A 26,873-nucleotide genomic window follows, 5' to 3' on the forward strand; every position below is an offset into this window, starting at 1 on the left:
AATAAATAAGTAAATATATGATATGTTAAAGCGGAGGTTTAGCTGGATTAAAGAGTTTCTTGGAGATGCAGGAACTTAAAAGAGGCAAAGGTGATGGTGTTTTGAGCTTGTAATCGCAGCATGGTGGTGTGTTTATTTAAGTTTCTCATCTCTGTCGCTGCCTGCCTTCAGTATTTACATGTTTAATTGAGAAGTGTGCTGCCAGTTTCTTCTGCCCATCTGCCGAGTCCCTTCCTCTTATCAGACTCATTCCTCAAACTGACAGCTCCCCCTTTCTGCATATCTCTCTTTCACTCCCGTGCCACTACACCACTGACTCCCCTCTCTCACGTTCCCTGTCCCTATTCAATCTGTCAGGAGCGGATATGAGTAATGACAATGCATTTTCCCGAAAATCAAACCAATAAGTAGAAACATGCGCAGGCGGCCTAACAAGAAAATCCTGTATCGGAGCTATCGCGTCACGAAACTCTCTGTTGTGTGGTCCGGTTTTTGTTTTTTGTTTTTTTTAACCGCACGTCTAAATCACCGCTTGTCAGACGCAACATGTGTGTCATTGTAGCCCCATCAGAGTGTTTCATTGTACACACTACCACCTCTGAAGAGCTGCCTCTTATCAGTCGAGTGTCAGAAAGCCCCCAGCACCACCACCTCCTCCCTGCTGCCTTTCTAAATGCTTTTCTATTAAGAGCACTGTTGTGTCCCTCTGATAGCAGCAGCTTCTCCACTTCATCATTCATAATCCCAATGGGCGTCAATGGACTCTATTGCCTCGCTATCCACACCAAAGGTTTTGTCAGTCTGTGCAAATGAAAACAACCTAAATGAGAGCGAGAATCTGAGGAATTTGCTAAAAGAGAGAAGGAAATGGCCCAGTAGGCCAAAGCACTCCAGTCATGAATAGTCCACTCCACAACAAGGCACTGGCGATACCTCACATGTTTGGAGTGGGCTTTCGGTCTGCTTTAATTCTTTCTAGATGGCAGCAAACATATGGAGGGCATTTTACAAGTGTAAAATGGCACTACTTATGTGCCTTGTCTTTTCACTGCTGTTCTATTTTAGCTTTAACTTCATGGTATGAAAGAGAGAAAAAAAAAACAATAAATTCCCCCGAGGTGGACGAGCGCTCTGAAAATCACAGAATGAGAGCCATGTGAAAAATCAAGGAGGAAAAATATCACTACATTATGGCGACAGTGTAAGCTAACTTTCACTCAGCTCAAAAAAGTCTAAAATGATGTTCCCGCCCTTCCCAGCATGCAGAAGTCCCGCTGGGGGCCTCAATGTGATCAGCAGCATCCCCACCACGTCTCCTCATTATTGAGTAAATAGGTTTGGGCATGTCCTCAGTAAACAAAGCCAAGACTGACAGTTAAGGGAGTGAGGGGAGTGGGAGGCAGCCTCGTTCCCAATTAGAGTCGCCTCAGGCAAAACTTTAAAGAGGAGATCAATCCTACAGATCGCTAAACTGATCCTGTCACAGACTGGGGATATTTAAACCGTGGTGCAGAGCGGAGCGGTGCAGGGCAGTTCTCAGTACAGTTTGACTGTGTGTGCTAATGACTTGGGGGTAGGCTCTCTCACCAGGACACACACCCCACAGTGAGGCGGCCGTGATTGACGGGTGAAATCGGACCTCAGCTGCAGTTCTCGGCACAGTAGGGGCCAGATGGGGAAATAGTGATTTGCGTTTTTTAGTATGCAGCTCCTGCACTTACGGATATTCCCTAATTGTCTCCCTTACTTACCTGTGAGGCTGTTTCCCATCACAGATGCAGAGTACATTTCAAATTAACCCAGGATGTTTTGATTTTTTTATCTCACCGTACACCTTTGAAGCAGACTTATTAAAATGTGCCAGTGGGGCTCATCCCTGTCCATCTACTCGAGGGGAAAAGTTAGTTCTCACTAATGTCGAGACAAAAATAAAGGGACTAACATGAGGGTGAACGAAGCTGGTGTGGTGGAGATGACACCTGAGTTTAATCGCATAGTCAATTCGTGACATCCTGCTAAAGCAGCAGATACCATATCTTTGAGTACAAGTGAGTTGGCTGGCACTGGCACACTGCAACTCCCAGGCACACATGGGTAATGTGTAATGAGCTACCAAGCTCTCTGCAACTGCAGAGGAACTGAACATTTAAATGAGCGAATGATGCATTATGTATATCACTGAGGTTCCTGTGCAGGAATTAATCATGATCATAAAAGCCAAAGACAAAACAACATACTCAGGCCAATGCTAAATTGTTGTGATCTAATGCAAAACAAATTCATTTTTCATGCCATTAAAGATAAAGAAAATCTTAAAAGGTTTGGTTTTGCTTGTCTGCGTCTCTTATTGAGAGTCATTCACTTTCAACCTTATTTGCGGATTATTGCAAATCCCCGGTACAAATCATATCATGAAATCATGTAGCTGGGACATTGGATGTGTTCTGCTAATGCTCAAGGAAGATCCCCTGAGGGAGCCATTGAGTGGGGGAGAAGGGGAAAGAAAGAGAGAGGAAGGATAGAGGGAGAGAAGGCGAAAGAGAGAGGGAGAGAGAGAGAGAGAGTTACAGGATGGTGAAGGGAGGGAAGGGCGGGAAAGAAAGACAGAGAGGAGGGGAGGGCGGCAGCAGTCAAGCTGCACTTTATCCTGACAGATCTCCTTTACACACTAATTTCCTTGTTAAAGAAGAGAAAATGGCACTCAATCCGGAGAAATCCTTTTCTCCTGGAGCAGGCCTGTCAGCTGAGGGATGAGTGGATACAAGCAGAGCTTTCCTCCTCAGGCTAGCTCCCTCTGGCACACAGCAGCTAGGCTACGGCTCACAGCAGAGCTCTCTATCTATAGCCATAATTAATACACCATTGGAATATAATGAACCATACCATGATACATGAATTTCAGTGGGTGCTGTCGACAGCAGTCATTTAACCGCTCGCTGGAAGTCAAATGTGAAGTGAATTGATTTCTTGATCATGTCATCTCCATCACAAATGGCAAACAAATCGTGTACAAACATTTCATGCTCAGTTGCTGTTTATAAACATTCCTCCATCACAAAATAGCAAGCCCCCTCACCCACACACACACACACACACACACACACACACAGATTCAAAGTTACCAGCAAACACAAACAAAACCCAATAAGGGCACATCTTTCACTGCAATGTATTTATCACCGAATTTGTAATTCACCAAAGTGTATTAGCCTGGATTTGAAAATGGGTGAAAAGAAAAGCCTCTTTTATTTTAAGTCAGGGGTGTTAGCTGTTCAGTCTGGATGTTCTCATCTCCCAAGATTACTATTCGCAGGGTGTGTGTCAAGACTACTTTTCAGAAATCTCGGTAACAATTCAGATGCGATCGATAAGGAGTGACAGTTTATTCTAAGGCTTAGCACAGGCCAAGAAAAGAACGACTGGAGCATCAAGTTTAGAGGAATGAATTTGTTTTGTATTTGATTTTTCCATTAAATTTATCACCACTTTAACTCTGCCTTTTCCCTCTCCTTCTCGCTCATTCTCTCTCACTTCCTCCTTCGCTCTGTCACTCACAGCAACAACGAGGCTGTAAACGGCTGTCAATTTCTCATCTGTGATTTCCATGTCTTCACTTTCATCCATTTTTGATTGCTTCACACCCTATACCTATGATGCTTTTAGTGCTCATCGGTGACCTTGTGAGATGATGGGGAAAATTATAAAAATAAATTTTCAGTGGCAGAGTGCTGCTGCCCTTTATAACACTTCATCATATCTGCTACGGGTGGAAAATAGTTGAGAAACATTTTCTTACAAAACCGCCGGATGCTGGTTTGGCACAAAATCATATGGCAAATCTATTACCACTTTGTCAAGAGAGACCACTTGAGGTTTCCTACGGTGCAGCAGCAGGCAAAGTGGGAAATTGTGACCCTGAAACTACTGTCCGATTTCTCTTATTAAAGTGTTTTCAAAATCTTCTCCCTGTTCGGATTTAAGGGTCATTGGGAAGGCCAATCAGAGGGACAGGCCAGTCAGAAAGCCAGCGGCGTGAACAGGACAGGAACCAGCTGATGAAATTCATCCATACTTCTCACTTATGATGACATGATTGATTTTCCCTCAGAGTGCTCAAATGTAGGATTGTCTTCCTACCCCCATCTCCTCCTCCATCCCGCCTCAATCTGCCCACCCACCCGCCAAGCCAACAGCTAATGGATAAAGCCTCTGTCTGTCTCAGGCATGGCGGAGAGTTGACGAGTGGAAGAACAACTGCAACGAATGAAGGGTGAAATCTGAGAGTGCAATTTTCCGTCTGTCAGTCTCCCTTCAAGAGAACAAGTTGACCACCAATCAGAGGAGTCGATTCAGGGCTGCCGGTTTGATGGGAGCATTCTGAGTGACAGCGTCATGTCACTACATTAACACGGCAATGAAAGACATGAAAAGGAATTTTTTGAAGGGCCTGGCCTGTTATTCGATTTCTGGGTGTGATTTGGGGGGTTGGGACCATACTTTTCTGCCTTAACAAATGAACAAACTGACAGGTTAATGCATAGCACATCACTCTATAATTCATGGTTCTGAATTTGGGAGACTTCTATCATCCACTAGGTGCTTCAAAATACAACCAATTAAACTTTACTTAATTATTAAAGGTAGAAAGTGAGGGAGAAACATGCCTTAAAAACTCTTGCTTGCAGTCAATTACGATAAAACTTTAATGAGCCTGGATAGAGAGCCATAAAAACTGATAGCCCCTCCGTCATGAATTATATATCCATATCGATTTTGTTTCTTTGCTATAAGAATTGCAGGTAATCGTATGTTACCACATGTAAAGTGCACTTCCCTAGCGAGGATAAATATTAACTATCAAATATATATGAGGTGTGTGTGCATTTATGACCAAGCTCATGTAGAAAATGAAGAGCGGAGATGTCGAGGCAAGGGCCATTGGGAATGGATGAAGGGTGCCATATCTGACAGTAAGAGAGACCCTTAGTGGTGCTGGCTTGATATGTTACCTAGTTAGCGTCACAGAGAGAGGAATAAATAGTTCTTTATTATTTGTGGTTGCCATCATGTCTCTCCTAATAGACAGGCTATACTGAGTTTAAACCACATTATCCTCTGCGAGGCCATCGCAATTACTCTTGAGAGGTAGGTCTGATGTGTGGATAAGGCAGGTCGCCCATGTCTTAATGAACACAAACAATGTGAAATGGAGGAAGGAGCAGTGGGGGGAAAGATAATGGCAGGGGAGGGCTTGTTTTAATAGAGACAGCACTAAGTTGTTTGCTATGATCTATGCGGAGTCTGAGAATGCTGAAAACCCCCAATGTTAGTTTGTGGAGATCTTTTTTCATGATCCTATTACCCGATCAATCCACACCCTTTTCTTTGCATTTTGCCGGCTAACAGCAGGCACAAATCCTGTTTAGTGGATCTCCAGTTGTGGACTTGTGTGTCTTGCTGTCGTTGTCACACAGTCCTGCCTTGTTGGACGCTTGCGGAGGTTAAAGGGCACCAAACTGGATCACCGTGACACCCTGCGCGAGCATTATCCCCAGCACAAATGGCTCAGTGTTGGGTTAATTGATAAACTGCCGCTCCACTTCATTAGTCAGACAGACCGGGCTTAACGAACGAACACAGAGAGACTGTCACTCTGAATATGTTAATCATGACTGGCCATTATGGGGCTCTTCCCTCTACCTCCTTGTCTCAATTTCTGGTAAACTACAAAGGCGAGGCATGTGCACTCACTTCAAGCTCTGTGTACGCTTGTAACAAGCAAGGCTATTTATCAGCGACAATAGGAAAAAAACGGGAGACACACAGACGCAAGAGTGGTCCTTGGTGTTATTGAATATAAATATATAATAACCATGTAAAAAATGCATCATTTGGCCTTTTCACAAAGGCAGTTGTAATATAGCACTAGGTGAGCACTGTACTTGACGTACACACTGGAGGTGAGGGTGTCAGGGGAGAGCTCGCTGGAGCGAGAGGAGGTTTTATTGTTGCCCAGCCCTTCCGCTTAAGTGCACATGGCTGGGAGGAAGCCGGGACCTCCAGCTCTGACCTCTGCGCATGTATATTTAATAGGCCATCAGTTGGCCGGGGCAGCGCTCTGATCAGGATTCAGAGAGGGGCTTTGAACACCCCTGTGTATTCCTGAGCGTGCAGCCTCAAGCTGCTCTCCCCAGCTGTGTCAATCCGACAGCACTGTTACAGGCACCCAGACAAGGCGCTGGGCACTCCACTGCTACTGCCTAATGACTACAGAGAAAAAAAAAAGCAAAACAAACACAAAAACAATAACATTTGGCGTATGGAGCTCTGCTACCATCTAATGAGAGGTTTTAAAAAGTGAAATATTACGCCAGCTGATATACTGTAGGGTGTGTGGGATGTGTTTGGATTGCATCAGCTACTCTATACGATGCTATGTTCCCCTTAATAATAACAAAATGGCAATCTCACGGTGACTGCACTACACACGGCGGTAACGATTGCAGAAACAAGACGGCAAACAGAGAAGTGCCACTCGTGTGTCTTTTCTTCTAACAAGGTATCACTACTCTTTGAATCAAATCGGCTCTGTGCGCGGGTGTGTGCGTGCGTGAGCGTATGAAAGTCGCAGAGCGCACACGACTCTGTGTGTGTGTGTGTGTGTGTGAGTGTGTGTGAGGGCAGCTTAACGAGGGTGGTTCATTTGACAGGCAATTAGTTTGCGGAGCTGCTATTGACAGCCCCTGTGCTTGTGTTTGTTCAACAGCTCTGGGTGAGTTCCACGCTCCCTGGGCTACGTGACAAAGCACCTCCGACAGGGAGCTCCTGATCTCCACCGAGGCTCGGAGGCTCGCACTGTGAGGGGGGTGGATATGTGACAGCCTAGCAGAGAGAAAAGAGGAGAGAGAGGCGGAGAGATACAAAACCCACAAGGGTCTATTAGGGGGTTGTTGCAAGTTAATGTAGCTACAACACACTTTTTGTGTCGTATTTTGAAAGGCCTGAGCAATGATGTTGTCATTTGTTGTTTGATTGCGGGGATAGCGGAGGGTAATCTTAGGAGACACGCAGGCTCTCACACTACATGCACACACATAAAAATGCAGAAAGAGAGGAGACAAGGAGGTGGGGGAAAGCTAGAGGGAGATGGAGGAGAGGAAAAATATAACAAGATCCAAACACTCTTTTATCCTCGAAAATCCCATATTCTAATGCAAGGGCCCATCCCTCTTTTAGTTGCAACCATTTCGTTTGTAGAGCCAAGCTCCAATCAATATCATTATTTTCACAGAGGATCGAAGCGCCTTCACCGAGTTAATGGGGGATTGAGGTGGTAAACGTTTACCCTCTCACTGTCAGCGAGAGCAGTGGTCCATAGTGGGCCCAGATGACAGCACTGGCCCCACTGTGGACACACTATGTGGAGATGTCCTGTGGGTAGACAGGCTGCATGGACTGTCAACCGCCTGCCATGCCCTAGATGGCCTAACATATCAGCCACTTGAGTTAGAGCAGCAGCATGGGCTTTGACTTCTGCTAGAGCTAACAGAAACAAACCACCCAGTAGTGGCAGCAGCATTACAGCACTGCTCGACAGTGTTATTGTTGATGTAAGAAAAACCGGAAAAGGACTTTGTTTTTTCCTGTATTATTTTAACAAAATAATTTAAGCTAATGCAGAAGCAATTAAGTAAATTTTTTTTAATAACATGCTGCATTAGCATAAACCATTATTTTCTTGAATTCTAGCGGTCTCCGATTATGGATCAGCTGTTCTGTTGGATTTTTGAGAAATGAAGACTAATCTGCCACTGGCAACAGCAACGCAAATTCTCTCGTATAGCAGCATATGCTAAATAGCTCTTCAAGCGCGCAGATGCATTGCTGTAAAATACTTCTCCTGTCTGCGTATCTGCATCTCCCAGATGGGTCCCAAGCTGTGCCAAACTGCATCTCATCAACTGCTATGAACTATGGCATCACATGACCGCAGGAGATACGAGGTGTTCTATTCTGTCTTGCCTTGGCACAGCGTGGTCAAACGATGCATCACCAGGAAGCCCGCACGTCGTCAAAATGGAGGTAACTAACGGAGAGAGGAGGCGGGGGAGCTGGTGCCTTTTCTGCTCAAAGTGTGGAAAGTTGTGTTCGATACAAGGGAGAAAAGAACAAGACTTTTGTCCGATTTCCTTTTTTTTTTTCTTTTCACTTTGGAAAAAAGACTAATCAGCAGAGTTCAAGCTGATCTGGGTTTGCATGAGGGTGTGACAGAGCAGTGAGAGATTTCATGGGACGTTGCCCCATGATTCATTGAGTTATTGGTTTCCGCCCTGTTTTAATCGCTGGCGGGCCTGGGCCAAAAAATCTCGAAGGATTCCGGAGAGCTCTTTTCTCCACCATTCAGCAGAATGGAATTTGGTCTGCAAGTGCCTCACGTCATTCGAGGCGTCCTTCACAGTTTCGGGGGCCCTAATTCAAACCACATGGAGGCCAGCGTCCGGTTACGGACCTCTACCAAAAAAAAAAAAAAAAAAAAAAAGGACACATTCCCATTGGCTGCTTCAGGATGGGAAATGGGGTGTCTTGATGGAAAAAGATAACAAACACATCTAAGTAGGAGTCACAACATAGTCAAAGCACACACACATTCACATGCATAAATATACATACACATGTACATACACGAGGACATATACAAATATACAAGCATATACACAAATACACACGCGGACTGAAACATACACTTATGGGCCTGCAAAAGCTGTTTGCTTGACATGATGGAAGAATGAGCAGCAGGCTCTGTAATATTGCTCCTATTCTTCATTGACAAGCATATATATTTTTTGCTGTTCCCAACTGACTTTGCGGCGCTGAACTCCATTTATGAATTATCTGACATATTTCCTGCTATTTTTTTGACAGGAGTACTCAGAGGAAATTTCAAGGCACCTTTCTCCTGACAAGTAGAAATATCAATATTTGAATAAATTGCAGATTTGGATCTCCTCACATGGATGCTCTCCAACAAGAGTGTGTGTGAGTGTCTGTGTACGTCAGTATGAATGTGTTTTTGTCAGTGTATGTTTTTGAATGTGCGTGTGTTTGTGTGTGTGTGTGTGTGTGTGTGCATGCGTGTGTGTGTGAGTGAAGGGAATGGGAAGGGGTTTGTTTCATTCTGTTACCACGGTCTTATCCCCCTGAGCCCGCAGGCAGAAATCTGTATGCAGCATTTCATTAGGAGGGAGCTCGACTGAGTGACATGTGAAGCACACCTCGCCGTCGACCTGATGAAGTTTACTTCTCTCAAACAGCAAAAAGCCACTTTGTAGACTAGCCCTTTTTTCCACAGAGGAAGACAGGGGGTGATGGCTGAGCACCAATAAAAGAATCATGAATGTTGTTTCACAGAATGACAGGCCTATCTGTACACAAATATTTCTCTTCGAGAAAAATGTAATCTTCAGAGCTTTTTTCCCTCTTCTCTTTTTAAAGTAGATTTGACTTGATAGAACTGACAGTGTTCAAAATATGATCACCTAAATTTGAAGCCTTGTAGGAAACATCTAACAAGACGCACAAAAGGGAGAATAGAAACAGATTGCTGTTATCTCACAACAGTGGCAAGTGTTATATGAGGAAAGTAGCGTCTCACCCAGTGAACTAAATAATTTACAAACAAATACACTATTGTCCTCCAACCTTGATAAATGCACCATCCCCGTATAAGGGGTCAATGTCAAGCATCCATAACACTCAGAGCTGTCTTCTTAAAGCTCCTGGTGTTACGTATGAGAGACTTCTGCCTATCTGTCTCACTCTGTTTAGCTGCAGTAGCTGCCATTCTGTCTGCATGTCTGCCGCTGCCGCTGATAGATCACTCTCCTGCACACCCCTTCAACCTGCCCCCTCCCCGCCGCAACCCACCATCATTTCAGGGAGCCTGAGAAATGGCTTAGCCATGTGAGGTTACTCAGGTACCAAAAAGGCTGCGACCCTCTGACCCCCCGAGCTGACCTCCCTGACCCGAATGTCATACTTTCTCCCTCTTCAACAGAAAACAAAAACAAATCTTATCATGCACCTCGGCGGCTCAAAGCAAAAAAAAAAAATAAAGCCCTTATATCAATGTGGTGCTTTGACAATCATCTATCCACATGACCTGTGATTTCTCCAACAGGGTCTGCTTGACACTTACAACAGAGAGGTGACGGCGCGCAGGTTGTCCATCTCTCGCCTCGCCTGCCCTTATCTCCTCTCCTCTCCATCTCTCTCCTCACTCCTCCTTGTGTGCACAACTTAATAAGCAGGCAAGGGGTAGATTCCCATTATGGAAACCCTGGAAAATGGCCCGGACATTTTCCCCCATATCTGGGATCTCCATCTGGAGAAGGCACTCTCGCACTCACTGCCCCCCTTGTCCAATCTCTGTGTGTGTTCTGGTGAGCCTACGCTGCAGAGATGGCTTTCACTCTCCACTGGCTACAATGAGATTGGCCCACCAGGTTGACTCTATTCGAATCGACAACCAATTTCAATAACGTAACAAAACAGAACAGAGTGGTGATGTTGAATAAAACATTTTTGAGAAGTGCCCAGGGGGCAAGATGGGGCTCTTAAACGATCCCAATCTGCAAGATTTTGGAACCCTCTAACAGACACATATATTCATCTACACATAACATAATCTGTTACACACTGATTCAATAATACCATGTAATTTGGTTAGTTTCCTCCTTTGTGTTGTCCTGAACTGCATGTCTGTGTCACTGCTCTCATATTAGTTTGGGCTGCTTCATAACTAGGGTATATGGTTAATAGACTAATAAAGATTACACTGAGGTCAGCAAGTCACTAATCCCGGGCGTTATTAGTAAAAACAAAGCCCACAGCTCTACGCCATGCACCTCATCACATCTGAGTGCCTATGCACGTGCATAAGGTCCGAACATAATATGGCGTGACTTAAACCATACAATGAGAAGAGAAAATAAATATGCTAAGAGCAGCAGGGGTGGACCGGGCCAGGCCTCTGCGGACCTATGTCATCACTCCCTCTGGTCTCGGCTGCGCTCCCCACCCGAGCGAAAGGCTCAGTGATTACGGAGGCTCAGCTTCCCTCTAAGAAAGCAAATCGGAGCTGCAGTCCAAACAAGGCCGAGCCAGCGGTGAGGGAGCACTGCTACACCAGGCAGCTCGGGTTTACCGTCGCCTCCGACCTGGCTGGCCCCCGGGCTTGCATTAGTCCCCCAGCCCAGCCTCTCTAGGACAAACAAACAACCACCACTTACACAGTCAGGGACGAGCAGTGAGGCAGAGAGCTGGTGCCACCAGCACTGTGCGAAGGGGAACCTGACCCAATTGGATTTGCTTTATCACCCCATATAATGACTCCCAGACTGGCTTGTTCCAGTGGTAGAAAATAAAAATTACCAAAAAAAAAAAAAAAAAAACGCCTGCCTGCCATTCTGAGTTTGGCCCAAAATGGGCAGCTCCCCCAAAACAGATGGGGAGGCATCTCAAAAATGTTCTCTGCCTCTGGGGACATGTGGTTTTCCCCATCATTATATAACTGTAAACTCCTGGATGTCAGAGATTGGGGATAATAACTTTCAGATGTTGGCAGCCCGAGCCAATGCTGAGACCTGCTGGATGGGAACGGTTATTTGGCAGAGGGGAGGAAGTCCGAGAGATTAGGACTAAGATGTGACAGGGGGGAAAGTGGATCTGGACCGGAGCTGAATGGGTCGCCTTAGTCTTGTTCCAGTATGTTTGACATTGTACTGGGCCCTAATGATGACCGTGTGGGAGGCAAAGGCCCGGCATGTGTGTGCCCTTGTGGGTGGGATAGCGAATGAGACACAAATTAATACCAAAACCACAGGAAATCATGTCATCCTGTTAACACGCCGAAATCAAGCTAAAGTGCTCGGGCTTGATCCACCACTTTTAGCATCCCATTTCAATTTTCTGATACATTTGATATGACAGTTTTAGCACTCCCAACTGCAGTGCAGATGTGCCACTAATTCAGAAACAGACACACCTCCTTCAATAAATGAGTCCTTATAGAAGTGTCATCCCGTTAAACCATTTTTATTGGTTTGTCTCACATGGCGGTAGAGGATCATTGTTCACTGCGGCTGTGGTCGCTGGTTTGCCGATGTGGTCAAGATTTGGTCGCTTAAACTCATACTCCTCTAACAAAATCAAACATCCCCGTCACATTTTTATATATTCCAGCTGGTAAAAACAAAAAAAGTACAATCCCGTTTTTTTCTTCCGTTTAAATATTTCTTCCCTTTGCTTTAAAGTATCGATCGCAGTGCTGAACAAGCAGAGGAGTGTTTTTTATTGTAAATCAATACTGATCGATCGGCTGCCCGGGTGTTGAATATGGATCAATATCACACCAGGCTGTGGAGGAGATCTGATTTCAATTGGCAAGAGAAACCCACAGCAGGTTTCCATCAAGCGGTAATTCAAGACATGGGAACATAAGTCAGATGGATTGATATAGACTAGCCAGGACCTTTCTTGCCACTGAACCAGCTCAAGGAAATTTCTGTCATATATCATTAACACAGTTGGGGCAGGCAGTAAAAAAAAAAACAAAAAAAAATAAAAAAAACAGAGGGAAAGCAGAGTACCTCAGTGACCCTCAATGAAGAGCAATGGTCAAACATCGAATAAATACTCCATTATTAGCATTAATGTTGAGGGGTTTCTTTGTTTTTAATAAAGAAAGTCCAAAATAAAAAAGAAGTCCAACCAACTCAAACCCTAAAACAGACACTGAAGCTCTGCTCTCCGCGCGCACACACACACACACACACACACACCAGTGTGCTCACATTATATGGAACTTCTGGTACTGATTATGCAGAGGTCAGCTTGAGATTCATACTGTAAGCTGTTATTAATTTACTGAACAAATGTCCTGGAGAAAACTGGTGAATGGTGAAATATTTTCATTACACTTATCATACAGTCGATCTTTATTAAACCTGCACGTTTGTTTAATTTAAACACCACAAGAAAATACACAATATAATTTAGCAGCGCACATGTGTCGCCGGAGTGCATTGAGCATGTGTATATGTTAAAAAATAAAAAAGCAGGTCACCTCGTTCATTCATCACTTGTTTGTGATTCCCGAACAGAGGGGCACTGTTCCAAATGACAGCATTGTAAAACAATAAAAACAGAGCTATAGTTAGAAATAACTTGTCACTTTTAATAAATGACACTGGTTCAGGGCTCTTTCTCTGGGGCTTCTCCTTCGATACATCCCGGGCACCCCTGGGGCCAGCAGAGCAGCCAGCAGACCAGCTCGTTTCCCCGAGGTAACTGATGACCCTATCCCCGAATTCCCCCCCCATCTTTGTCCTGTGACCTCACACCAGCAGGAGCAGGACCATGTCCGATGAAATCTTCAGACTGCTTCCCATCCTAATCTTGCCTGTGTCACACTACAAATTGCTACATTCAGAAAATGGAAATAGATTGAGGTGGAGATGGAGGGAGGGATAGACAGAGGTAGGGAGAAAGGGAAGGACAGGAGGGGAGGGGGAGGAGTGGAGGAGTGTGCATCGACAACCAGTCCCCTAAGAAAAATACTTGAGGAAAGAACGACTCGGGAGATCCCGACAAGGAATCACATCTCAGCGAACATATTGATCTGATTTACAAAACCTCCACTCTAATGCGAAACAAATGGCGTGGGCGTGAACTGGTACTTAACCATAAAACCCCAGCATTACTCCGTCTCCGATGAAATACCACATATATCCCTCACCAGGGCCTAATGTGCTGTTTTACGGCCAGATACGACTGAGGTTGACCCAACAGTTTGTTTGACAATTAGGGGAAACCTAATAAGGATTGAATGGGAGTGAGAACATGCCAAGAGAAAGAGAGGAGACCCTTTTTCAAAAGAAAAAATGCCTAAAAAAAACACTGGTCTGAGTGACCTAAATGTGATTTACACAATCAGGAGCTGTTTGACAAAGCTCTTGCGTCATTAATGCTTTAAGAAACCAAACAACATCTTCAATACAGCCACGAAGTTTAATTATAAAGGAGAGCTGCTAAATATTTGAGAAAGAGTGGCATGTTTTATTCACTTCAGGTTTAATTTCAATAATGTAAGATTTTCACCGTGGTGGCTTATTGCGGCAGCATGTCGGGGAAGAGTGAATAAATCTTAAGAGACTGTTTTCTTTCATAATATCAAAATAAATCACTTACATTGCTCCACAGCTGGATTTAAATCACATCAACACGGTGCTAAACCAAACCAACTGCACTGAAGATAGTAAAGTTTAACAACATATAGAGCAAAAAAAAAAAAACATCTTTGATAACCTTTCTTATTTCTCTTCAGCATGTGTGTGTGTGTGTGTGTGTGTGTGTGTGTGCATAACTATGTGTGTATACACAGTCCAGTGTTGCTCTTGGCCCAGCATTCATCCCATCACCCCAACTCTGGCCTTGTTTCTGTCAGCAGTGAACCAGGGGAGTAAAGAGTGGGGGAAGAGGAGAGCAAGAGAAGGAGAGGAAGAGAAGGAAAAAGGGAAAGAGAAGGGAGGGGGGGGCATTGGGGGGGGGGGTTGTCTCCATGGACAGATGGACTGCTCTTTCTCAACACATGTGGAACCATGTTTCGTCTTTCACTGCCGTCAAGCTGGAGCCGAATCCGTCGCTCTGTTGGCCCGCGCCACTCTTTCGTACTGCACACCTCTCTTTAGCACAGCACACACACACACACAAATGTGCGAGTGTGTGCATGCACAGACACACACAAGACACACACACACCCACCACACAAACATCTCCGTCTTTCTCTGCACACATGTTAAAGTCATCACCCCTGCTCAGCGCTAGTAAAACACAACACCCCCGGCTTCTCTGCTGTTGTCAAGTCTTGCCATTAGCTGATGCCACTGGGGAATCCTACCCTAGTGAGGTGGGTCTCCCTCGGGAGCGTCAGGCACGACGTTACGTTCAGCCGCCACTCATGTGAACCCAAACATGTGAGCATAATTTGGAAAATATCATTTATACTGTGCGTCTTTGTACGTGTCTTGACATTTACAAACTGCGATAAAACCGACATGAGGGAGGAGGGAATAGAAAACAGGGCGAGAATAATTTGAGGTAATGTTTTGCTTAGTGAACAGTATTACCCAATCCTGGATGTTGGAGCACTGGGAAGGAGGTTCTGGCTCTGGGGCTGCAGAGAGGGTCTGGGTTTCATTTTTCAGCAAGTGCAAGCCAAAGGAGAGCTGCCAAGTACAGCTTTCGCTCTCAACACTTCCTGCTCTTCCTACTCTGGCTCGGGAGGAGACAGGCTTCACTCAAACATCACGTCGACTTAGGCAGGGGTGGCCAGCTTATTCTCCCATTTCTCACTGGGTGTCAAAAACTCACATCTGCCACATTAATTACACCAAATATAGCCATAAATAAGACACCGAGATGGATACACTGGTAAGCCACCATTAAAAAGGTGTGCGCAGGTGTTTGCGTACATGTGTAAATATAGAAAGAGAGCATTTCTTATACAAGTTAACAGCTTTAAATGACTCCCTGTGAAGCCTAAAAAGACACTGCAGCGCAGGTCCCACGGCTCAGTGGTATAATGTAAAAAATCCTAAAGGAACACCTGCAGCAATCAACTCTCAATCACAACAACTGTGACCCTATCCACTGCATCATTTTCGTTATGGATGGTGGAAGCACAATGCTAGATTAACACTACCTACTGAGTGCCATCTTAATTGCCCCTCTGCAGATGCAGTGAAAACATGTCATTTAGGTACTTCATAAACAGACTTCTCTTTGCAGGTTATCAAGACAGCCGCTCACTGAAAACACACCCTCTTTTCCAATGCTGATGTGCAATTAAAATGGTTTTAGAAATCCTCTTTGACAGTCCAGGGCTTAGCCAAAAATGTAAATGACATTAAAGGAGACAATGAATTTAATTTTGTTTAATGTCCCCTTTCGCTGATTCTCATTTACATCACATTTCCACATAAAGGGCTGACCTTATAAATACTGGCATTTGTTCAGCTTTTGGAGGTAATCACGGTTTTGCAAAAACCAGATGGGAGCACACAAATTTTCCGATTTGTTTCTTAGAAGGCCGAGGGAACCACATGTGAGACGCTCTAAGACTGCGGTCTTTTGTTTCTGGTAAACAACTTGACAACAAGTCAAGTGCACGCTGGGAAATGACCTCGTAGGTGTTCCACAAATGAACGATAACGCAAAGTCATTTAGAAAATACAGGCTCGCTAATGAGGGACATAACAGAAAGCTAAGCAAAATTTACATTAGGCCAAAATTTAATTGCATTAACACACGAACAGGTGCGGTGAGGCCTTTATAAATGAGCTAAATGAATAAAAGCCTCCCACAGCACAACCATGTGTGCTGACCAAAAAAAAGAAAAAAAAAAAAAAAGAAAAAGACAAGGGGAAAAATAAGGGAAAAAAACAAGTCAATGTCATGAATTATTCAGCGGCTGGGCTGCACTCCAAAGGTCAGTGCTCTCTGACCTTTGTGACAGGAAGTGAAAGGGAGTGCCGTAGCCGCTGGAATAAATGGAGCTGACATGTTTAGTTCTGGTCCAGAATCTGTTTGTGAATGGCAGCGTGAACTGACACAGGATGTTAAACTATATGAACATACATTAAATTGAAAATTCATATATGGGTGGAATACACACTGATATCGCATTCTCACTCAGTCTGTCTCAATTCTGCTTGCATAAATGGCTGCAGCCTCTCAGAGTAAAACATGACCTTTGAACCCCGACGCACAGAATGAGTCATTTTCTTTCCTCTTTCAACACCATGTGCTGTCTTATTACAAAATCCATGCGTAAGCCTGAACAATGTATCTAATCTTTCACACAAGAGAAGACAAAGTCAATATGCAAGACAGTGAAGACAGATCCCAGACCAGGAGAGTCATCGCAAATTGAGTTATGTTTGGCTATACACTACATGCACTGTAAATGGGAAAAGCATCTAATCAGATATTGGGTACCTCATCACTATAATTCTAAAGACTCAAATTACCTACTGAATAAACCTACACCCCCACTTACTTTAAGGCACCATTAACTTATAAATGTGACATCTGTAGCACTGCTGGATTTATAAAGGGGAGAGATGATTATACTGCAGAAAGTGGTGCGGTTATAGCAGCAGTGCTACAATTACAATAACTAGAATCACTAGATAAATTTATTGTTTCTTTTATTTAACATAAGCACCGAGCGACTTTGAAATTTCTATTTTTTGAACTGATGCTGGAAGGAACAAAAGCGTTCACTCACGCTACTGAAAGACAATAGACTTTTTTTTTTTCTTTTTTTTCCAGAGCAAAATATGTAAAGACTTTCCCCAAAGATGCTCAAATTTGAGTCACAACACATAAACCCGCCCAAATGCAACGAAAATAGGGCCTTTCTTCATCCAAAAAGGAGTATGAATAATGCAAGGGCATCAAATGTAAGTGCTGAAATATTTAAAGACCAAGCAGTGCTGAAACTTTGTGACAGCTGTTGGGCCTATATCTAACCAACTTTTTTTAAAAAGAGAATCCTTCCTCCTATAAAAATCTGAGTGAAAATCTGTATCAAAACTCTGAGAGAAAATAGGGTAAACAGATGTCTGGCTTGACCGCAGGAAAATAGGACACATTTGGAATGATAAGTTTCCCAAACTCCGTTGGATATGCCAGATCCATGGGAACGCCAGTTAATGTCTTGCTAGATGCCAGCTAGCTGTGTGCGCTTTCCCCTCTTACCATCTGGGAAAATGTTACAGCGAATGAACGCCATCAATGATTCACTCCAAATCTGTTTCTTAAGGTTCGGCCATGCTACTGTTTCTCTCGGAAATGTGGCAGTGCTAGCTGGTTTTCATACTGTAATTGTAGACAGATGAGACATGCCTGATTCAACAATCAAACCTCTCCTCTAGGTTTATGTCACTCAACTATGTTCTACTCAATTGGAAATAATCAGTTTCTGCCAGCAGTGACCGCAGCACAGGTGCCTGTAATGATGTGCATGAGAAAATGACAGATGTAACAGAAATGGCTGTAAAACATGTAAGCTTTAACTAAAAGCTTGCCCATATGCACAGGGGGACTAGTCGAGTGATTGCAGTAAATAATCTGACGTAGCACGCCTACAGTGTGCTCTGGTCATGTCCGTAACTCATACTAAACCCTGCAACCTTTCACAAGCAGCCCTCTCTGTGAGCCTCAGTCACTGGGAACCTGTGTGGGTCTGTTAGGGTGAGCTGACGGGCTCATAGTTACGACATGGAGACAATGGGAGGGTCTAATGAGGAACATATGCTTTTGTGTTTCAACAGAGCCGCTCATTGTGCAAGGAAAGGGATACTCTGCTCCTATTCAGACTCGTCACAATGAAAATCCGAGCCCTCCCTGAGCCAGTTGAGCTTACAATATCCATCCGCTCCTTTTTTTCCCCTGTTCTTTTTTTTTCCCACCCCTCTTTCTTGACTTTAATTCTCCATGCATTCATTTTGCTTATTGTACTTATGTTACATGTTTTGTCCCACAGATTGAAGAACAATAGTGTGCGAAACTCTAAGCAGTAAAAGGCAGCGGAGCGACACAAAGCAAACATAAAAGCGGCGGAAATTAGGCAAAGTAGACGTCTCAAGTTATATGTTAATGTTCATCCCTTCGCTAACAAATGTACTTGACGAATAAATTAAGCAAACCACTTGGTGCCAAATGCAGCAAAAAAAATAAAAGAAAAAATAAAGCTCCTGACGTTGTCCTAAACACCTTTTCTTGCATGTGATGTACTGTGGCTGACAATCATAAAAGCATAACCAAACATGCGTGCGGCAGGCTTGCGCGTGACTGTGTGTGGGTGTCTGTCTGGGTGTTTGTGCCCTCGTCTGTGCGTGGATCTCCGTGTGTCTGTGTGAGTTTGAGTTCAGACAGCAGTAGCTCTGGTAATCCATCCAGGCTCCCAGGGCAGCCAGCTCCTACTTCCTGATGCATGAGAAGCCGCTGGAGTGGAGTGGCAGCAACAACTGCTCAGCCCTATTTGATTACTAATAAGAGAGTTGTCCCCTCTGTCAGATACCAGGCATTCTCCACTAAGCAAACAGTGATTCTGGCTAGTCAAACATTAGCATTGCTGTCTCTTCCTACTACGTGGTGAGAGTTACATTGAGAGCAACGCTCGAACTACACCCCCTGCCTCACCCCTATACATCCAGCGCACACACCCTCACGCGCGCACAACTACCTGAACATATTCACACTGACCAGGACGTATAGTTTCACAGCATGAGAAAAATGTCAATGCCTGAGAGAAGACCATTTATTCTCCCTCTTTAGGAAGTGATGAAGGTAATATAAATGTGGCAGATGCAACTTCCCCCGAAGGTGCAGAACAAAACAGCAGGCATAAAATGTTTATCCCTTCTAAAACTAAACTTTAATGGCATCTAGCTCACAGCTGACTTGAGAGAAGGAAACAGTCAATGGAAAGAAAAAAAACAAAACAACTATTGACAGTGTAAGAATCACTGTCGTAAACAAAGAAGGGAAGCCAGCCAAATAAATGCGAAGTTGCCTAAGCTAATTAGGTGTATTCCCAGCATGATCCTCTAGTGATTGAACCACCTGTGATTGAACAAACCCTATCCAGGTGGTGACTGCCCCTCGGTGCACAGGTACCTGGGAAAGACGCCCCTCAGCCACTCACACAGAATCACCCACGGTTCCCACACTGTGGGCTATAAGATGCAAGTCAGCCCAACTGGGCCGTCTGGCACGCCGGGAGGGAACTCATTTGTTCACCAGCTCTTCCATGTGCCCGCTCATCCACTCAGTCACTCATCCATTTAGTCACTCGCACACTCACTCATTCACTTACTCATTCCCCCGCCGTTCACAAACACAGGAAGAAGCCACGCACAGCCTACCTGTCAATGATCACTGGGTCTGATGGAGTCTCGTTCCTGTTTCCACAGCTTTTCTTGTCACAGCATCGGCTGAGGGAACATAGACAGTGTGTTTCAGAAGGAGCAATACTTTGCTAAATAAATAAAAATAAATAAATAATGCACACAAAACCACATACATTTATTAAGCGCCTTGGAGTGATTTTGATATCGGGGGGAAAAAAAATTGCCCTGAGATTTCCTTCACTCAATCTATCCATTCCATTGATGCTGATGGCTGATAAAAATGGTGAAAACAACATGTTGTGTTGTTTGGCTTAGTGTTGGAGGGGAGGGGAGTGGGGATTGGGCCAGGAGGCAGGGGAGTCACTTTTCACAGCTTCAGCTTTTGTTTACCTCTAATTGCCAAGCTGCTATTTCTGAGGGAGATGCAAGGTGCCACCCTCAACCAATATTTCTGCGGGGCATTTATCAATTATGGCCTCAAAAGCACTAATCTATCTTCCACCACATGTTTCAACCATCTCCTCCCTAAGCCTATAGCTAGCTGCCTCTCACTTCTTTGATTGGGACTTGAATCAAAACCGCAAAAATAAACAAATACATCATCCCAGCTTCCATCTGAAATGAAAACATATAAACATACGAGAATAAGACTGATTTATGCCATATGGTGCAGAAAGAACAAAAACAGAGATTTTGTGCAAAGCTACTGTCAGTCAACCGTACGCTATTTAAATATGTCTGATTTACATGAGTTTCAAGCAGCAATAATAAAGAGGTGTTTTATAGCTGAGGCGTCTCAGAATGTAAGAGCAAAAAAATATAATTCAGAAACTAGTGTGTTACAAACCTTAAAACTAAGATACAATAAGTCATCAAAAGATTATTCTTATTAGAACTGTTTGCATATGGATATGTTCTTATCTGATAATAGGCAGCAGTTAAAGCAGTTCTTTATTCAGCAGCAATTTGCACCTCATCCTGACAAAAAAAAAAAATATATTACCTCTACAGCACCAGCATATTCGACGTGTCACAAATAAGTGATGGATGCACGTATAAATTGAGCGTGAGTGATGAGTTTATGCATGGAGAAAGACAAATCATTCTCAGATCTCATGCTGCACTTCCTCTCAAACAGTAACTTGAACAATGCACCGGTGCAACAAAAGAGAGGTTAACCGACAGTATCCGAATTCAATGTTCACAAAGCTCATGCTGAGCTCAACAATAACAACAAAAGGCGTTTTTCCTTTTAGTATCAATGACACCGCTGAATAGCAGCGCAATATGAGAGGTTGAGATTTATGTGGTTAAATGACGCTAAAAGGCTCGCTGATCATTGTTGACAGGTGGGATCAACCGAGAACTGACTCTGTGCAAGGAAGAAGGAAAAAAATGTGCCGTGCAACGTTTAGGCATAACTTAACACGAAACATGTTGTCACTGGCAGGATTAAGTGATGATTCTTGAGATATTATAAAATAAATAAACTGCAAATTAAAAAACACAGCTTGTGTACTGTGTCGCTGACTGTTTATTATACATTCAATTTCCCTTGACTGAAGAAGACAGTGAATTCATTTTCTCTGTCAAATTCATATTCATATCAAAGTTGAATCACATCATATCAAAGTTAGAAATGACAGCAGCTCTCTCGCCCTCTCTCTCTCTCTCCCTCTCTCTCTCCCTCTCTCTCTCCCTCTGTGGTTGCTGAAGGACCACAGGACAGTCTGCATTGCTGCATCACATCATGAGTGTCAGAACTTATTGAAGGGGAGGGAATTACTTTTTGCCTGGATCTGCAGATCGGTCAGAGCAAAGAAAAAAAAAAAACATAGAATAAAATAAAATAAAAATGCTTACCTGCACATAATTTCATGAGTAAGGAGAACTCTGCACATTTCTGGATTCTTGTCCTGACCCTCATAAACTATGGCCTTTGAAAGGAAATGAGACGGAAACGCAGTGAAAACGCAGTCACACCTCCTGAACACATATTAATTCACAGAAATTCACAAAGAATCAGACTCGTATATCTGCTGTTTTAACACATAATAAAACAAACCAGAGCATGACATTAAGACAACAGCATATATTGTACATGCTATATGATGCACATGCTATATGAAACATAGTTAGGTTAATCACAGCAATCTACCGGTGTTAGAAATTATATTAATTAATACAAACATCAATGGCACCCCCCCCCCCCCCCCCCACCAAATAAGCAAAATTACAAAAGCAACCATGACTGATAATAATAATAGCAACAACAATATTTCTAGTGGCAGTAATGGTAAAAAAAAAATTATATACATATATTATTATTACAAAATCAGTGGTAATCATTATGATGATAATAATAATAAATTGTATTTTTTTTATTAATCTAGATAATATCCTGTGGCTCAGACAGACAGACAGAGAAAGAGAGAGAGACAGAGGGATTTTCATAAGGAGAGATCCAATAGAAGTGTCATCAATATGCTTATAATCTGGGGATATTTGGGGGAAAGTGTTAATGGGCAATCTGTTGTTTATTTTGAGCCGCTAACAATGATCTTTCTGTGGATAAAAAGCGGTGTCTGGCGGTACGGTTGAGTAATTTTTGAGCATTGGCTGAAACAGATGGCGTGGAGCTATCAGTTCTGCCGCTCTTCTCTCCCTCCCTCGATCCCTCCCTCCTTCTTCCTTTTCTAAGGATAGACACTTCACTCCCTCGTATACCGATTGTGCACGCAGGCAAAGCACCGCCACGTTATTGAGAAAATACTAACACGAGCAAAGAAAAACAAATAATAATAATAATAATAAATTAAAAAACACAATTAAACAAACAGCGTGTTATTTCTTTATCTTCTGATGCCAATGAGATTTTTTTTGTCCCCCCTCCTGCCACGTTTGAGGCCAATATGAGACAAAGTGACTATGAAAAAGTGACATATCTGAACCAGGTCGCATCACTCTTCCGTTTTTAAAAAGCTGCCCTACTTGACCTGATCTTTTTTCTTTCTTTTTTTTTTTTTTGTCTTTTAGCCTTTTCTCCTGTTAACCGGGCGATTATCTATATTGGTTTGATTTATGTCGCTGTTTGCAGCTGTAGAAACACAAATCCATAAATTGCTTGTTCTGCGTCATTGAGTCGGATCATTCGCACAGGAATGTTGTCTGTGACCAGTGGTCCAGGCTTCACGGCTCTATTCAGAAGGCTCTGCCTAAACCTCCTGTTTAATAACAAACAGCGACGTGCAGAGCTGAAATAATCACGCGTGATTTTATTTCCGTAATTATAATTATGCTTACAAATATTTGCGTTGGCTGAATAATGTTCATTAAGACTTAATAATAACATTTTGTGCGTCGGTGCTCTGGGTTAAAAGTCACTCAGATGTTAGTGAGGAAGTGAGATGCACCTCAGCGAGAACACTAATATTTTTTCTTCATAAATAATACCTGATGCACATTTTTTTTTAAAAAAGGAAAAAAATATACGTTTAGAGCTTCACCTCTGACTCTTTGCACGAAAAGTCATATTAGATCACATGAAGCAGACGAAGTGTTTAAAATTTAATGCTGGACAAACTGAGCCTGCAAAGAAGCTCGACTCTGGTTGGAGTTAAATTGACTTTAGGAGTCTTTGCAATATGATCTGACCAAGCATAAACAGTCAAAATGGAAGCTGTCTGCTCTTGTTACACCGGTAATTTGATTTTATTTTGTGTCTACAACTGCGTTTTGCGAGCAGTATTTTTTTTTTCTTTCCTCTCCGAAAAGCGTGTGTGTGTGTGTGTGTGTGTATCTCAGGGGTGACAATTTGCACGGCTTGTTAAGGTTTTTGCACAAGTGAACCATGGATGTGGGCACTGTGTTGCACTGTGCGCAGAAACAAGTGGAACAGCAGCTTACCTGCTTCGTCATGGAATCGATTAACCGTATGTAAAGATCCTGTTCTGTTCTGACGCCTGGGGAGGCAAAGAGAAGAAGACCACTTGTGAATTTTGAGGAATTGCAGACAATAAATAAACACAAACAAACAAAAACCCAAAACATAAACCCTTCCAAATAAGTTAAGTAACATGTAGACCAAGAAATAATGTAAAGAACTCAGAAGCTCTTTACGTTTATATCAAAAAACAAAGCAAGCTGCTTTTATTACTATCAATATTAGAATTACTATTACGTGTAGTTTTACGCAGACAGACAAACTAATGTCTGATACATTTGCACGTGTTTGCAAAATATTAATGACCGCGAACTCACCATTGCTGTACAATAACTGTAGTTTGTAATGTATCCCATTGTTAGTTTTTTCACTGGTTGGTTCCTGCAGGAGACAACAGTTTGTGAAAATCAACATCGACAAAACAACTGTCTATAAACACCACATGCCTGCCTGTTGGACAAATATATATATATATATATATATATATATATATTCATAGTTTCTGTGCAAAAGAAGAGAAACAGCTTTAGTTGTTAAAACGACTCTCTGTCATCAACGAATTGAGCTTTTTAAATCAATATCACACGTGACATCCCCTTAGTAACCCACTGCCATTTCAGAGAACATAATTTCGATACATGTACTGATTATGTACAGGGCTGCATGTATTTCTAAAATACACCGCTTACTTTTTCTTTCTCCACAAAGTCCACAAAAGCTGTCCTTTCGATCTCCACGGGCTGACCCTGTCTGTCATACAGCGCCAGGACGAAATGGAAAAAATTGGATTTTCTGAGGTTGGAAGGGGGCTGCTTTTCATAATGTGCCCGTGCCAAGCCGACACCGCTGCGGGGAGAAAACAAGAGACCATCTCGGTTAAGCACCGGACACCGGGGATACTAGATGATGGAGAAGCTGATGGAAAACATTGGAGATGCAGAAGCACGCTTGAGTACGGGGGAGATTTCTTGATTTGTCACAATAATGGGTAATCTGATGTAATGAAAGAAGGGAAAGCCGAAGGGGGGGCATTTATTGGGAGACCGTAATTGATACAGAGTATTCAGGGGATTGAGGGGTCGATATGATGAGGAGGGAATGCGTGAGAAAATTCAGATGCTTTTGGCATGCGTACCTTTGGGCGGCTGTGTTTGCATCCACCACCCCAGCTGTGTGCATCCAGGAGCGGACCGAGTTCAGTCCACCCAGCGGTTCCTCCTTCATCGTCGTCCCACCCCGCGGTATAGTTTCCTGAATCCCAAACATTTAGGACAATTTGCGTGGAAAAAAGAGCCTCCTGCGAAATTAGGGAAAATAAACGTCCAAGCGTGTTATCCTTTAGGGTCTTTTTTCACGGGATAAGTAGCGAGAGCCGATTCAGACTTGCGAGGGAAAACCCGGTCCACAGGTCTTGCCTCCCTCTTCAGTCCGTCCGATGTGAACAATTCTCAAAGTGCTGTACTTAGTTAGAGCGGTATCCACAGACTGGAAAAGTGAATTGTTCAATAGACAAGATTTTTTGTGTTGCTATTGTTCCTCTTTGTTTTGTTTTTTTTTCTTTTTTTTGTGCTATTCACAGAAAAATCGATGGCAGTTGTTTGTGTTTGTGGGTGATGCTGCTCTCAAAGTGCCCACATCCCTGAAGCACCGCATCCAAAACCTTCAGGACTTCTTGTTGAATAAAAAACCCACTCCTGAAAAGGTGCTGCTGCTTCTCCACAAGACAAACACAGGCAAAGGCTGATCACCAGTGGAGGTGTTCCTAGTACACAGGAGAGGTGGATAAGGGGCCCTTTCGCGTCGTGCAGGATGGATGGGAACATGCAAAACTAAGCCCTCTTTCCCCGAGGACTGAAATCTTTCCCGGGAGCCAAAACTCTAAACCCACGGGAGAGGCGCTGTCAGAATATGACGCTGAAGGGGCGTGGTTTTGACCATATATGGAGCTCTGACGGTTCCTGTCAAGCAGTGGCGCTCCACTGTACGGGTACAGCCCTATAGTGCAGCAGCCTGAGAACACTCACTCGCTCCACTTTTCCTCTTGCTTAGGCCCTATACGTGGTGAGTTTGATTTTTTTAATGATATGGAAAAATTCAACCGGGTGTAACCATCACACATAATGAGAAATAATAATAATAATAATAATAATAAAAGATACATAATAATAACTCGGAAATCAGGTTTTGTTGTTTATTATTATATTTCTTTTAGGTGGCCTAATGATAGAAATGTCCGTGGTTATTAGTTTTATTATATTGGGTAAAAATGAATAGTATTTGACATATTTATTCGATTAAGTGTGTTAGTATTATTACAATTTGACTTAATGAGATTGTTTGTGCTCTAATGTAACGAGAGCATCTCAATGGCAAAGCGGCTTTAAGTCATATTTCAATAACAGCAGATCATGTTTCTTCATAAAACTGATATATTTATGTGGGGAATTTTTAACACCACGCTGCGGGTTATTTTATTGTAATCAGAATGTAATTAATACGACGCTGATTTTATAGAATCAGACGTGATTATAAATCCATTATTTTAATTAACTTTTCATTGAGATTTTTTTTTTTCTTCTTAAACAACAGATGTTTGACTTTCTGTTGTTTTGCTGTGTATCGCAGAGCGCAGGTCTTCTTTATTTACATCTGAGCAGTAAATATGAGCAAAAGTTTCCCATCAGACACAGTTTCTTGGCAACTATTTTATTAATGTGAAAACAAATCAATCACATCCCTCTGCCATTTACAGAAGATAAAGTCAGATCTTCTGACCTCTTTTTATGGGCTAAAAAATCAGAGCCACAGTGTCTCATGACATTAAACAAACTTCAGGAAATCCATGGTTCTGTGTCTTCTTTATTTCATGCACGTCCTCTAAAATCGGTAATAATCAGAAACATCTTAATCATTTTTAAAGAGCCAACTGCCTACATGTCCGACTCTGTCCGAGA

At 43.1% G+C, this 26,873-nt stretch overlaps 1 protein-coding gene across 6 annotated transcripts in view; it reads right to left on the bottom strand.

The window, feature by feature from the left end:
* The window catches only part of ebf3b (EBF transcription factor 3b), a 68,174-nt gene extending 42,404 nt beyond the window's left edge, over nucleotides 1-25,770 (bottom strand). For all 6 annotated transcript variants that reach the window (XM_046401286.1, XM_046401283.1, XM_046401285.1 and 3 more), the window contains exons 1-6: nucleotides 25,055-25,770; nucleotides 24,609-24,765; nucleotides 24,237-24,300; nucleotides 23,883-23,938; nucleotides 21,840-21,913; nucleotides 19,992-20,060 (exon numbers count right to left, since the gene is read on the bottom strand). In XM_046401286.1, the coding sequence (XP_046257242.1) occupies nucleotides 19,992-20,060; nucleotides 21,840-21,913; nucleotides 23,883-23,938; nucleotides 24,237-24,300; nucleotides 24,609-24,765; nucleotides 25,055-25,185 (551 nt within the window). In that variant the 5' untranslated portion in view covers nucleotides 25,186-25,770. The remainder of the gene's footprint in view (nucleotides 1-19,991; nucleotides 20,061-21,839; nucleotides 21,914-23,882; nucleotides 23,939-24,236; nucleotides 24,301-24,608; nucleotides 24,766-25,054) is intronic.
* Nucleotides 25,771-26,873: the final 1,103 nt, after the last annotated feature.

The sequence above is a fragment of the Scatophagus argus genome, chromosome 10 (assembly GCF_020382885.2).
Source record: "Scatophagus argus isolate fScaArg1 chromosome 10, fScaArg1.pri, whole genome shotgun sequence".
Lineage (NCBI taxonomy): Eukaryota > Metazoa > Chordata > Actinopteri > Scatophagidae > Scatophagus > Scatophagus argus.